Genomic DNA, 14,230 nt, shown 5'->3' with positions numbered 1-14,230 from the left:
GGGCATGAGCGATGCTCATTTACAAATGAATCACTCTTTTGAGTCGATTCTGTTCAAAGACTTCATCAAACAAGTTGTCAGATGATCTGTCTAAATCGGTTCGCGAATCAGTTGATCTGTTCAGTTCCTCGCGCACTGAATCGTCTGAAGCGCTTTCAATTCACACTCGGAGTCGAAACAGGAAGATTTAAGAGCATCAAGAGCGTTGGATGAAGTGGCCGATCTACAGTCTAGTCTAGTGAATGCAAATCTGCAAATGCATCATATTTTTGCCAGCGATGAAGATCTTTATTAGTTGAACATCTTCGTAAGCTGTCTGTGAATGAATGATTCCACAGGACGATACATTCGATTTCATTTCATTCAGGTAATACATTGTGTGTGTATTGCGCGTGTATTGCGCAGTGGCATAATCACATGAATAGTTTACATTGATTGAAACTAATTTGTTTAAAAATGAGGCTATTGCAGTAACAAGGCAGGTTCACATAAAATTCTTATGACATATGATGACATTATTTTTTGATCTAACGAGCATTGGCGATGCAAAAACGACTGTCGTGCGTATTGTTTTTCTTCTTCCAATTAGCCTACTATGTTAAAAAAAAGGACGAAAACATGTTACTTGTTCAATTAATAAACAGTTTGTTTGATGACAAATCGCTAAAGATGAAATTGGCCTCCCTTTCTATCATTGCGGGGGTTTTTTTGGGTTTTTTTTTTAACGATATTCGACTTTTGCTCCTCGATTGTCGAATGGCATTTTTGGCAGAAATGCACATCCCTACGCGAGGCAAACTATTCTCAAAGACTTACTTTTAGTCATTATTTGGGTAGCACACATATTCTGAATGCCTTTGGGAGAATTCAAATGAGCCATTTTAATCTAGATGAATCTAGATTAAAAAAATTAATCTATGCCCACCTCTAATTATGAAATTAGTTCAATTCATCTATAAAGCATCTCTGCAGAAAGCAGTGATGTCATCGTCCAGCTGAGTTCATTTCAGTTCATTTATTTATTTATAAAGCACAATTAAAACAACATGGTGTTGACCAATGTGCTGTACAAAACACACAATAAAATTACATAATAAAATGTGTTTTCAGACAATACAACAACTAACAAATATCTGTAAAGAGCCTCCAAATAACCTACCAAGTTAACCTACTGATCCAAACGCTAATTCTAGTAAATGCAATTTTAAATTTCGTTTAAAATAACTTCGAGAGGGAGCAAGTCTAAGGTGTAAAGGTAAATTATTCCAGCGCTTTGGAGCTGCCACTGCGAAAGCCCGATCACCACTCAATTTTAATCTAGTCCTTGGAATGTCTAGGATCATCTGATTTGCTGATCTGAGAGACCTAGAAGGTTTATGCATATGAAGGAGATGCTCAAGATATGGTGGGGCTAAATTATGTAATGCTTTATATACAAATATCAATAATTTAAAATCAATTCTGAACTGCACTGGCAACCAATTAAGTGAGGCTAAAATCGGAGTCACATGCTGCTTTTTACGAGTCCCTGTTAAAAGTCTAGCAGACGCATTCATGACCAATTGAAGGCGATTCAACAGTACTTGGCTGACACCTACATACAACGAGTTACAGTAATCCAATCGTACAGAGATAAAAGCATGAATAATCTTCTCAAAATCACTTGTGGACAAAAACGGTTTCACCTTTGCTATTGATCTTAAATGAAAAAAGCAAGATTTTACTACAGAATTAATCTGTTTGTCAAATTTCAAAGAACTGTCAAATTGGACACCAAGGTTTTTCACTGTATATTTACAAAAAGGGGTTAGCTCGCCCATGTCAAAATAATTTTTTGTATCATGAGTCCCGAACCAAAATACTTCTGTTTTACTTTCATTCAGATGCAGAAAATTATCTGACATCCAAGATTTAACTTCTTGTAAACATCTAATTAGTGACTCGAAATATTTTTTGTCCTGTTTCCGCAATGGTAAATACACCTGAGTATCATCCGCGTAACAATGAAAGGATACTCCATGCTTAAGAAAAATAGAACCTAAGGGTAGCATATATAACAAAAACAAAATTGGGCCCAGAATAGATCCTTGGGGAACCCCACTAGACAGTGGGGCCACTTTTGATTGATGTTGACCAAAATTAACAGAAAACGTCCTATTAGACAAATAGGATCTGAACCAATCTAGTGCCATGCCCTTAATTCCCACGTTTTGTTCCAGGCGGGAGACTAGGATATTATGATCAATAGTATCAAACGCTGAACTAATATCCAGCAAGACTAAAACTACAGAGCTACCAGAATCAATTGCAATGAAAATATCATTTAGAACTTTCAACAAAGCCGTCTCTGTACTATGGTTCGATCTAAATCCCGACTGAAATTTTTCAAAAGTCTCATTTTGATCTAGAAAAGTCTGCAGTTGGTTTAATGCGACTTTTTCAAGAAGTTTGGATAAAAATGGTAGTTTCGAAATAGGCCTATAATTAGATAAGACATTTGGGTCCAAATTCATTTTTTTCAAAAGAGGCTGTACAACAGCATGCTTAAAGTCCATTGGGACTACTGCAGTTTGGAAACTTCTATTGATTATAGTCAAAATACTGGGTCCAATAATATCAAAAGCATGCTTAACTAATCTAGATGGAATAACATCACTGCCACAATTAGTAGGTTTCAACTGCCCAACTAGCTCAGTCAGAGAAACAAAAGAAATAGGTAAAAATCGATCAAACACAGCAGAGGAGAAACAAGAAGGAACTGTGAAATCATATGAACAAGATACAACTTGTGTTCTAATGTCATTAGTTTTCTGTACAAAGAATCTGAGCAGATCTTCACATGTAATGGTGGACATAGTAGGACATGTAGTAGTAGGATTTAGCACTGAATTGATAGTATTGAATAAAATATTAGGAGTGTTATGATACCTTAAGATTAAATCAGCAAAATATTTTCTCTTAGATGACTTAACTACATCCTGATAGGCAGTTAAAGACTCACGCAGTATATCATATGATACCTGTAACTTGTCCCTCTTCCACCTACGCTCAGCTTTTCTACAAGCGCGCCTTAGGCCCCGAGTACCCTCGTTCAGCCAAGGTTCTGGTTTGGTCTTAACGCTCTTAACCCTCAGAGGAGCAATTGAATTTAGGATAGAAGAACATACAGAATTAAAATTATCAAGTGACACATTCACATCTAAATACAAAGGGCTCTCCAAATTAAGATTAATATCAGATTCAACAAATGCATCCTTAAACTGCTCAATAGTGACTGCATTTAAGTTCCGGACCTGGCGACTTGGTAATGAGGTATTACGAATGACACAAGGGAGCTTTATAGTACAAGTAACAGGCAAATGATCAGAAAGAGCCAGATTATGAATTTTAACATTCCCAACAGAGAGACCATGAGTTAATATTAAGTCCAAAGTATGTCCATGAACATGAGTGGATCCAGAGACATGTTGTGTGAGGTTAAAAGAGTCAATCATATCCAAAAAGTCTTTTGCCAGTGCATTGGAAGAACAACACACATGCACATTGAAATCTCCCACAATTAAGAATGAATCATATTTTAAACAAATCTCACCTACAGTTCAGCTCTCATCCAATAGTGTCAGTGCAGCCAAATAAATAATATTCCTGAGTATTAAGTGTATATAAGTGCCCGTCTGGTATTTATAGTGCAGCTGTGCCTCAGACAACCCAACTTTAAGACCCGGCTCGAAGTCGTTTGTCTTCCCTGTTCCCTTCTCTGTGCTCCCCATTGTTTCCTGTTTCATCTATGCGGTCCTTTCTAATAAATGCTGTAAGCAAGTGTTGTTGTAGAAATTAGTTTTTGATGATTTTTCTAGTGGCTTTAAATTCAGCCATGTGAAACTGGTCAGCAGCTCTTTGTGAAATTGGTTCAGGCAAGTTTCATATTTTAGGGTTTGTAATATCATGTTTTGTTTTCCGTCTCACACAGAATGAGGTTCATGACCTGCGCCTTAATTCCCCTGAAGCGACAGCATCCTCATATAGGATGTACAGAGATAATTATCCTGCAGAAGGACTTCAGGAAGGATTTCCTGGACCACAGGCCTTCCATGGTGCTCCTCTTACTGGTCAGTTCATGAGTTGCTTTATTCCCCAAATCTGCCGTCTTTGAAATTTTTAGTGTATACCAGTAGTTCTCAATTTGTGCCAATTGGATAGTGTAAGATTAAACATGTTTTAAATTAAATCTGAGAGCTTTCTATCCCTCAATCGACAGCTATGCAACTAGCACTGTGATGCTTCAAAAAGTTCATAAAGAGATTGTAAAACTAATCCATATGAATTGTGCGGTTTAGTCCAAATTATATGAAGAGACTTGATCACTTTTTATGATGAAGAGATTTAATTTAGGCTTTAATTCACATAAACATTCATCAACTCGCACATGAGTTGTGGTAAATGGAAGCTCAAGCCTGTTCCCTTGACGTGGGAGAAACGATGAGGTTCATTCTCGTGTTATGCAGCACATTTGAGCTTCCACAAGAACCAATGAGGTTCATTCTCGTGTTACGCAGCACGTTTGAGCTTCAGCAAGAACCAATGAGGTTCATTCTCGTGTTACGCAGCACGTTTGAGCTTCCACAAGAACCAATGAGGTTCATTCTCGTGTTACGCAGCACGTTTGAGCTTCCACAAGAACCAATGAGGTTCATTCTCGTGTTACGCTGCACGTTTGAGCTTCCACAAGAACCAATGAGGTTCATTCTCGTGTTACGCTGCACGTTTGAGCTTCAGCAAGAACCAATGAGGTTCATTCTCGTGTTACGCAGCACGTTTGAGCTTCAGCAAGAACCAATGAGGTTCATTCTCGTGTTACGCAGCACGTTTGAGCTTCAGCAAGAACCAATGAGGTTCATTCTCGTGTTACGCTGCACGTTTGAGCTTCAGCAAGAACCAATGAGGTTCATTCTCGTGTTACGCAGCACGTTTGAGCTTCAGCAAGAACCAATGAGGTTCATTCTCGTGTTACGCAGCACGTTTGAGCTTCAGCAAGAACCAATGAGGTTCATTCTCGTGTTACGCAGCACGTTTGAGCTTCCACAAGAACCAATGAGGTTCATTCTCGTGTTACGCTGCACGTTTGAGCTTCAGCAAGAACCAATGAGGTTCATTCTCGTGTTATGCAGCAAGTTTGAGCTTCAGCAAGAACCAATGAGGTTCATTCTCGTGTTACGCAGCACGTTTGAGCTTCAGCAAGAACCAATGAGGTTCATTCTCGTGTTACGCATCACGTTTGAGCTTCAGCAAGAACCAATGAGGTTCATTCTCGTGTTACGCAGCACGTTTGAGCTTCTGCAAGAACCAATGAGGTTCATTCTCGTGTTATGCAGCAAGTTTGAGCTTCAGCAAGAACCAATGAGGTTCATTCTCGTGTTACGCAGCACGTTTGAGCTTCAGCAAGAACCAATGAGGTTCATTCTCGTGTTACGCAGCACGTTTGAGCTTCAGCAAGAACCAATGAGGTTCATTCTCGTGTTACGCAGCACGTTTGAGCTTCAGCAAGAACCAATGAGGTTCATTCTCGTGTTACGCATCACGTTTGAGCTTCAGCAAGAACCAATGAGGTTCATTCTCGTGTTACGCAGCACGTTTGAGCTTCAGCAAGAACCAATGAGGTTCATTCTCGTGTTATGCAGCAAGTTTGAGCTTCAGCAAGAACCAATGAGGTTCATTCTCGTGTTACGCAGCACGTTTGAGCTTCAGCAAGAACCAATGAGGTTCATTCTCGTGTTACGCAGCACGTTTGAGCTTCAGCAAGAACCAATGAGGTTCATTCTCGTGTTATGCAGCACATTTGAGCTTCAGCAAGAACCAATGAGGTTCATTCTCGTGTTACGCAGCACGTTTGAGCTTCAGCAAGAACCAATGAGGTTCATTCTCGTGTTACGCTGCACGTTTGAGCTTCAGCAAGAACCAATGAGGTTCATTCTCGTGTTATGCAGCAAGTTTGAGCTTCAGCAAGAACCAATGAGGTTCATTCTCGTGTTACGCAGCACGTTTGAGCTTCAGCAAGAACCAATGAGGTTCATTCTCGTGTTACGCAGCAAGTTTGAGCTTCAGCAAGAACCAATGAGGTTCATTCTCGTGTTACGCAGCACGTTTGAGCTTCCACAAGAACCAATGAGGTTCATTCTCGTGTTACGCAGCATGTTTGAGCTTCAGCGAGAACCAATGAGGTTCATTCTCGTGTTACGCAGCATGTTTGAGCTTCAGCAAGAACCAATGAGGTTCATTCTCGTGTTACGCAGCATGTTTGAGCTTCAGCAAGAACCAATGAGGTTCATTCTCGTGTTACGCAGCATGTTTGAGCTTCAGCAAGAACCAATGAGGTTCATTCTCGTGTTACGCAGCATGTTTGAGCTTCAGCAAGAACCAATGAGGTTCATTCTCGTGTTACGCAGCATGTTTGAGCTTCAGCAAGAACCAATGAGGTTCATTCTCGTGTTACGCACCATGTTTGAGCTTCCTGAAGAACCAATGAGGGTCATTCTTGGTAATTCATATATATATAAAAAAATTGTCCCTTTAGACACGACTGGTATCTGATATCTGTTAACCTTAATTTCCGCCTAAAATGATTGTTGGTGATCGCTTTACTATGCGCATGGTAGACCCTCTGGTTTACCACAAAAAAAAAATGGTAACGCTTTACTTGAAGCGGTGTGTATAAGACTGACATGACACCTCCATAATCATGACATGGCACATGTCATGAATAATAATAATAATTTGTTACATTTTATATAGCGCTTTTCTGGGTACTCAAAGCGCTTTAAATGGAAGGGGGAATCTCCTCAACCACCACCAATGTGCAGCTCCACCTGGATGAGGCGACGGCAGCCATAGTGCACCAGAACACACACACACTCACCAGCTTATTGGTGGAGAGGAGACAGTGATGAAGCCAATTGGTATATGGGGATGATTAGGAGGCCATGATGGACAGAGGCCACTGGAAAAGTTTGGCCAGGATACCAGGGATATACCCCTACTCTTAGGGGTTACACCCCTGCTCTTTGACAGTATAGTGTCCTCGTCACTTTACTGGGGTGTTAAGACCCACACAAACCCCAGGTTGAGTGCCCCCTGCTGGCCTCACTAACACCTCTACCACCAGCAACCTGATTTTCTCAGGAGGTCTCCCATCCAGGTACTAAACAGGCTCAGCCCTGCTTAGCTTCAGTGGGCAACCAGTCTTGGACTACAGGGAGATATGGCTGCTGACTATGAATGAGGTTTTATGCATGTTTATGACAACTGTCATTAAGTGTCATTCGCTCAATTAATCCAAATAAAATAATTACGACATTTTTAATGCAAATATGACGCTGTTTGAGATGTCTTTATTACACCTTGACATAAACCAATACATCATTGACAATACAAAATTGACAGCACACCCGTTTAAGTGTTACCAAAAAAGTTCTACTTCTAAATAATGACATCACCAAAAAATTGAGAACCACTTGTATACAATACAAGTATACAATATTTAAGAGACAATTAAAATTCATTCCTTTTTTTCTCAGTTGCCACTACAGGTCCCTCTGCATACTACAACCAGTCTCCAGCATATAATTCACAGTATCTTCTACGCACTGCTGCAAATGTTACACCAACAAAGGTAGTGGAGTGATTTTCATGTAAATGCAATATATTCTACCTTTTTAGTTACCAAGAAAAAGCACAGAGAATCAATATCAAAGTATTGTTTGTTTATCTCTGCAGGGCCCAGTATACGGGATGAATCGTCTTCCTCCACAGCAGCATATGTATGCCTACCAACAATCAACACACACACCACCTCTTCAGTCAACTCCTGCATGCATATATCCTCAAGAGCAGGTCTTTGGTGCTCCCATCCGGTTTGAGTCACCAGCTACATCCTTACTCTCCCCATACAGTGAAGAGTATTATGGTCACAATTTTCCTCAACCTACAGTCAATCCAACATTACCAGAGCCTGGATATTTCACTAAGCCATGTGTCGATACATCCACGCAGCCATCCAAGAGCAGTGAAAACAAGGCTGTTGACCCCAAGATGAGTCTTGGGTCGCAGTTCACAGGTGAACCTCCTAAGGTTCCAAACTTTGGGGGGGTTGCCGGTGCCCCATCAACATCGGCAACAACTGCATTCAAGTTCAACTCCAATTTCAAGTCCAATGATGGTGATTTCACCTTTTCCTCAGCTCAGATGAAAAATAGTGAAAGCCTCTTGGGACTTCTGACGTCAGATATTCCTCCCAAAGCGGAAGGACCATCAGAACCGAAACATCAGACCCAAGAGCATCCGCCTAGCCAAAGTGGAGTCTTTACTTTTGGAAGTAAAAGTGCCACAGGGTTTTCATTCACCGATGCTGCTCAGAGCAAAATGAATATTTTTGGCAACACTGACCAAAGCTTTAGCTTTGCAAGTGGAACCAAACCTGTATTAGGAAATCCAGAGGTTCGGGAAGAGAAAAGCGGGGAAAGTGATAATGATAGCACCCATGTGGATGAGGAAGAGGATGGACCTCATTTTGAGCCCATTGTGCCTCTTCCTGATAAGGTTGATGTGAAAACGGGTGAGGAGGAGGAAGAGGAGATGTTCTGCAAGAGGGCAAAACTCTTCCGGTTCGACCCTGAGACTAAAGAATGGAAAGAGAGGGGCATTGGAAGTTTCAAAATTCTAAAACACAGAACATCCGGGAAAGTTCGTCTGTTGATGAGGAGGGAACAGGTTCTCAAAATCTGTGCTAATCACTATATCACTGCAGATATGGTCCTCAAACCAAATGCTGGATCTGACAAGTCCTGGGTGTGGTATGCTATGGACTATGCAGATGAAATGCCCAAGACTGAGCAGTTGGCCATTCGTTTTAAAACTGCGGATGAGGCCACACTGTTTAAATTCAAATTTGAGGAAGCTCAAAAATTCATTCTAGAGTCCCCACAAGGCCAACAAATGGAAAATAAATATGAAACTCCGAAGCCTCAGGTTTCATCCAAAGAAATGGATCTTAAAACACTGTTTTCCAAGAAGACGGGTGAATGGGACTGCAATGTGTGCTGTGTAAGAAACGCTCCCACATCTGCAGTGTGTGTTGCCTGCAACAGTGCAGCTCCTTCTACAGCAAAGGAAAAACCTGTAGTGTCCCCACATGGCCAACAGTTGAAAAAGAAATGTGAAACTCCAAAGCCTCAGGTTTCATCCAAAGAAATGGATCTTAAAACACTGTTTTCCAAGAAGACGGGTGAATGGGACTGCAATGTGTGCTGTGTAAGAAACGCTCCCACATCTGCAGTGTGTGTTGCCTGCAACAGTGCAGCTCCTTCTACAGCAAAGGAAAAACCTGTAGTGTCCCCACATGGCCAACATTTGAAAAAGAAATGTGAAACTCCAAAGCCTCAGGTTTCATCCAAAGAAATGGATCTTAAAACACTGTTTTCCAAGAAGACGGGTGAATGGGACTGTGATGTGTGCTGTGTAAGAAACGCTCCCACATCTGCCGTGTGTGTTGCCTGCAACAGTGCAGCTCCTTCTACAGCAAAGGAAAAACCTGTAGTGTCCCCACATGGCCAACAGTTGAAAAAGAAATGTGAAACTCCAAAGCCTCAGGTTTCATCCAAAGAAATGGATCTTAAAACACTGTTTTCCAAGAAGCAGGGTGAATGGGACTGTGATGTGTGCTGTGTAAGAAACGCTCCCACATCTGCAGTGTGTGTTGCCTGCAACAGTGCAGCTCCTTCTACAGCAAAGAACAAACCTGTAGAGGAACTTAAAGGCTCTGCGCCTGTGGCTCCTCCTGCCAAATCTTTTTCTTTTGGACTTACTGGAGACACTGATGTCAGCTCAAAGGGATTAGCATTTGGGTCTCAAATACCAGTTTCTTTTCAATTTGGATCAAATGATTCTGCAGTAACATCCGTTGACCTTGCAGCTCAGGCTGATAAGAAAACTATTCAGACTGATGCACCACAACATGCGAAAGTCTCATTAACTCCAGTTTTCCCTTTTGGCTCTGGTTTTGGCTCTCAATTTGTCAAGAAAGAGGGTCAATGGGACTGTGACTCCTGCTTAGTGAGGAATGATGCTTCAGCAACTGAATGCGTTTCTTGCAAAGCCCCCTGCAGCATTAAGTTAGCTGCCATGTTTGGTAAAAAAGAGGGACAGTGGGATTGTGACACTTGCCTGGTAAGAAATGAAGGTACAGCTAGGCAGTGTGTTTCATGTCAGGCAGCAAACCCAAATATGAAAGGCAAGACTTCATCAAGTTCCTCTTTTTCATTCAGTTTTGGTAGTTCTAGCAAGCAACCTGCTGCAACAGGATTTACTGCCAATTTCAATCCAGGTCCTGCTTTTCAGTTTGGTACAAGTAAGGAAAAAGCATCCTCAGAAGGTTTTAAGTTTGTAGAGTCCTCTACATCTCAGGCTGATAAGTCAAGCAGTTCAAATTTTTCGTTTTCCATGCCAGTCCCCGATGGTGGTTTCAAGTTTGGGATTGCAGAATCTGAGGCAAACGCATCAGACGGACAGTCACAAAATGGATCTGCATCTGACCTCCTAAAAAATATTGCTGAACTTCACAGAGAGAAGGAAAAAGAAGCAATCCCAAGTTCCTCAGATGAGCTCGTAGACACTGGTAGCCACGATAATAATCCCCTCATTACCGGTAAGCCTAATTCCTTTGGTTTCGCAGAATTGGCAAATACTTCACAGGGTAGTTTTCAGTTCGGCCAGAAGGATATTGCTGAACTTCACAGAGAGAAGGAAAAAGAGGCAATCCCAAGTTCCTCAGATGAGCCCTTAGATACTGGTAGTCACGATAATAATCCCCTCCTTACCGGTAAGCCTGACTCTTTTAGTTTTGCAGACTTGGCAACGTGCTCACAAGGTAGTTTTCAGTTTGGCCAGGAGGATCCCACTTTCAAAGGCTTTGCCGGGGCTGGCCAGCAGCTGTTTACAGCAATTAAATCCAGCTCCAAGACAGACACCTCTGCTGATCAAGAAGATGAAATGTACAGAACAGAGGACAATGACGATATTCAGTTTGAGCCAGTTGTTCAGATGCCTGAGAAGGTTGACCTTGTTACAGGGGAAGAAGATGAGAAAAGCTTGTATTCGCAGCGTGTCAAACTCTTCAGATTTGATACAGAAACAAGCCAATGGAAAGAAAGAGGAGTTGGAAACCTTAAGCTGCTCAAAAATAATAAGAATGGGAGACTTCGAGTTCTTATGAGGAGAGAGCAGGTGTTGAAGGTATGTGCTAATCATTGGATAACAACCACAATGAACTTGAAGCCCCTCTCTGGGTCAGACCGAGCCTGGATGTGGATAGCCAATGACTTTTCAGATGGAGATGCCAGATTAGAACAGCTTGCGGCAAAATTCAAAACACCAGAGCTTGCAGAAGAGTTCAAGCAAAGATTTGAGGAGTGTCAGCGGCTGCTATTGGATATTCCTTTACAGACCCCTCACAAGCTTGTGAATACTGGCAGAACGGCCCAACTTATACAGAAAGCTGAAGAAATGAAATCTGGTCTTAAAGACCTCAAATCATTCTTGACTTTCCAAAGCAAGGATGATGAAAGTAGCATTGCAGGTATCAGTACCTCTTCAGTCATAGTCAAGCTCGACTCTGAAAGCACCACAACTGCTTTAGAATGGGATAATTATGATTTGCAAGAAGAAGCACTTGAGAACTATGCTGATTCTTCTGTGTGCAATACATCTTTGCAGCCTGATCCAGTAGCAAAAAGTTTGTTCCGTTTTGGCGAATCGTCCACAGGTTTTAGTTTCAGTTTTCAGCCTATTCTCAGTCCCTCCAAGTCTCCATCAAAGCTAAACCAGAGCCAGGCTTCTGTAGGCACAGATGATGAACAAGAAGCATCGCAAGAGGAAGATCGAGATGGTCAGTACTTTGAGCCTGTTGTGCCATTGCCTGATCTTGTCGAGGTCTCAACAGGAGAGGAGAACGAGCAAGTCATTTTCAGTCACAGGGCCAAACTATACCGCTATGATAAAGAACTTAGTCAATGGAAGGAACGAGGTATAGGAGACCTTAAAATACTACAAAACTACGAAACAAAGCGCGTCAGACTTGTTATGAGGCGGGACCAGGTCCTGAAACTGTGTGCAAACCATTGGATTGCTTCAAATATGAATCTTGAGCCCATGAAAGGATCCGAGAAAGCATGGATCTGGAGTGCCTTCGATTTTGCTGAAGGGCAGGGCAAGATTGAACAGTTGGCTGTACGGTTTAAACTGGAGGAAACTGCAAGAATGTTCAAAGAAGTCTTCGAAGAGGCAAAGACTGCCCAGGAAAAAGACACTCTTCTCACCCTGCTTTCCGCAAGAGTACCTGCCTTCAGCCAAGAGCCACTTTGTGGTAAGGCTGCAGTTGCTGTACTTGAGGAAACCACAAAAGAACGTACTGAACTTCCTGAGGTTGAAAGCAGCCCTAAACTAGATGGGTCGCCTGGGGCAGAGCTTGGCGCTCAGGTCACCAAGACTCCCAAGTTCTCTCTGGTCTCTCCTCCCAAGTTCGTCTTTGGTTCAGACTCTGTGGAGAAGATCTTTGGGAGCCCTTTGTCATCAAAAGAGAAATCACCTGTTATGATTCCCAGTCCAAAAGATGAGGAAACGAGTGCCTCAAGACTGAAAACCTCTGGACAGGAAGTGACCAGTCAACCATCCATTGGGAATCCTTTCAGCATCCCAACAAGTAAGCTATATTATGTGGCCCATAGTTTATGAATAAATCTGTTTAGACCTCTTAGTTTAGATCAGAGATGTCCAACCCTGTGCCGTTTTAGTTCCAACCCTGCTCCCTGCAATTTTTCAAGAGTCCTAAAGATAATTATTAGCTGGTTTAGATGCGTTTAATCAAGGTTGGAGCTAAACTCATCCCTAGTTTATATTCTAGTTGTTTGGTTTCCTGGTTTATTTACAAGTTCATGATCTTATTGGGCACTGTTCATTGGTGTATGTTTTCCTAAGGAAGAAAAAAATGTCTTTGCAATCTGTCGCTTCTGAAATGTCTCCTTTACAGCTGATGTCATTAAGCTCATGTTTCTGTCGTATTGAGACTGATTTTCATCATCCACTCAGTAACTGAGTTAAATTCAAGTCCCTGACAAGAATAACAAAAAATCTTTAACACACCTTTTTTTTAGGTTTGGATTTTAGGCTTTTCAAAAATAATCCAATGGCATTTTGGAGCTGCACATCAGCCACCCAGTTTGAAGCCCAAGGTATTTCAGGTCACAGTTTACTGTGGCACACAGAGTTCTCACTGACTGGCATGAGCCGGGAGACCTGACCTTGGCTGAATGATGTGATAACTTAAACATTGTTTCCTTGGCCTCAATCAAAACGTTTGCATGGATCTGAAATTGGCTAACCTTTAGCTGTTTGTTTGAAACTTTAGTAGAATTTACAATTAAAGTGGACCAGTGGCTTCAAAGTCCTTTAAGTATTCAGCAGGGAGTGTCTTGTAAAGTTATTTTCCCATCTTGAAATGTGACACCAACAGGTGTGGTTACTGGGATGTGGTGTTGCAAGGTTTTTTGTCTCGGCTATATATTGTATGTGTAGCAGACGTTTTCCAACATTGTGGAGGGCTGCTTCTGTTGCTGTAGTAAATAACAAAGAGAGCTATTTGGCCTATTTGGATTTCAGTTATGATGTGGTTGCTCTTTACTGTCTTAAACGCAGTGGTCAAGATACATGATAGGGCTGCATTATTTCTCTAAATTGTAATCATTAATTTGTATCAATAGAATTTGCATTAAAACAGACGTGGCAGATTTTTAACAGATCAGACACTGTATGGAGGAGACAAAACGAGTTAGGGCTGCACAATTATGACAACATTAAAACATTTCTCTTAAAATATCGCAATTAATCATGTTGATTAATAGCACTTGCATTGAAATACTTTTTTGAGTGAAGAAACTACATCAGTAAATGACAATTCAATAAGAAGTTATTGCAATGTCAATGCTAATTGGGTATTTATAGAATCCCCCTTGACTCCCTCATGAAATCTTTCTTTGGTCTATTGAGATGAACTGACTGACCGGTAGTTGCTTTCAAATGTTAAAAGTGTTCACATGTATATTTTGAAGGGTGTCAAAAGATTTAGAACACCACTGTTTTTATAGTTATTTAGATTTATTCAGCTTAAAGAAATCATTAGGTTTTG

The 14,230-nt window shown here is 41.3% G+C and overlaps 1 protein-coding gene across 6 annotated transcripts in view; it reads left to right on the top strand.

Moving 5' to 3' along the window:
* The window catches only part of LOC130068942 (E3 SUMO-protein ligase RanBP2-like), a 211,692-nt gene that overhangs the window by 46,544 nt on the left and 150,918 nt on the right, over positions 1-14,230 (top strand). For 3 of the 6 annotated variants that reach the window (XM_056232599.1, XM_056232598.1, XM_056232596.1), the window contains exons 17-19: positions 3,971-4,109; positions 7,572-7,666; positions 7,771-12,748. In XM_056232599.1, the coding sequence (XP_056088574.1) occupies positions 3,971-4,109; positions 7,572-7,666; positions 7,771-12,748 (5,212 nt within the window). Of the gene's footprint in view, positions 1-3,970; positions 4,110-7,571; positions 7,667-7,770; positions 12,749-13,199; positions 13,278-14,230 lie in introns of all 6 variants that reach the window. The other 3 variants (XM_056232594.1, XM_056232593.1, XM_056232595.1) reach the window with 2 other exon arrangements.

The sequence above is a fragment of the Rhinichthys klamathensis genome, unplaced genomic scaffold (genome assembly GCF_029890125.1).
Source record: "Rhinichthys klamathensis goyatoka isolate OS25496 unplaced genomic scaffold, OSU_Roscu_1.1 h1tg000350l_1, whole genome shotgun sequence".
NCBI classification, from domain to species: Eukaryota; Metazoa; Chordata; class Actinopteri; order Cypriniformes; family Leuciscidae; genus Rhinichthys; species Rhinichthys klamathensis.
The sequence above is the reverse complement of the archived record's forward strand: the minus strand, read 5'-3'. Positions and strand labels throughout refer to the sequence as shown.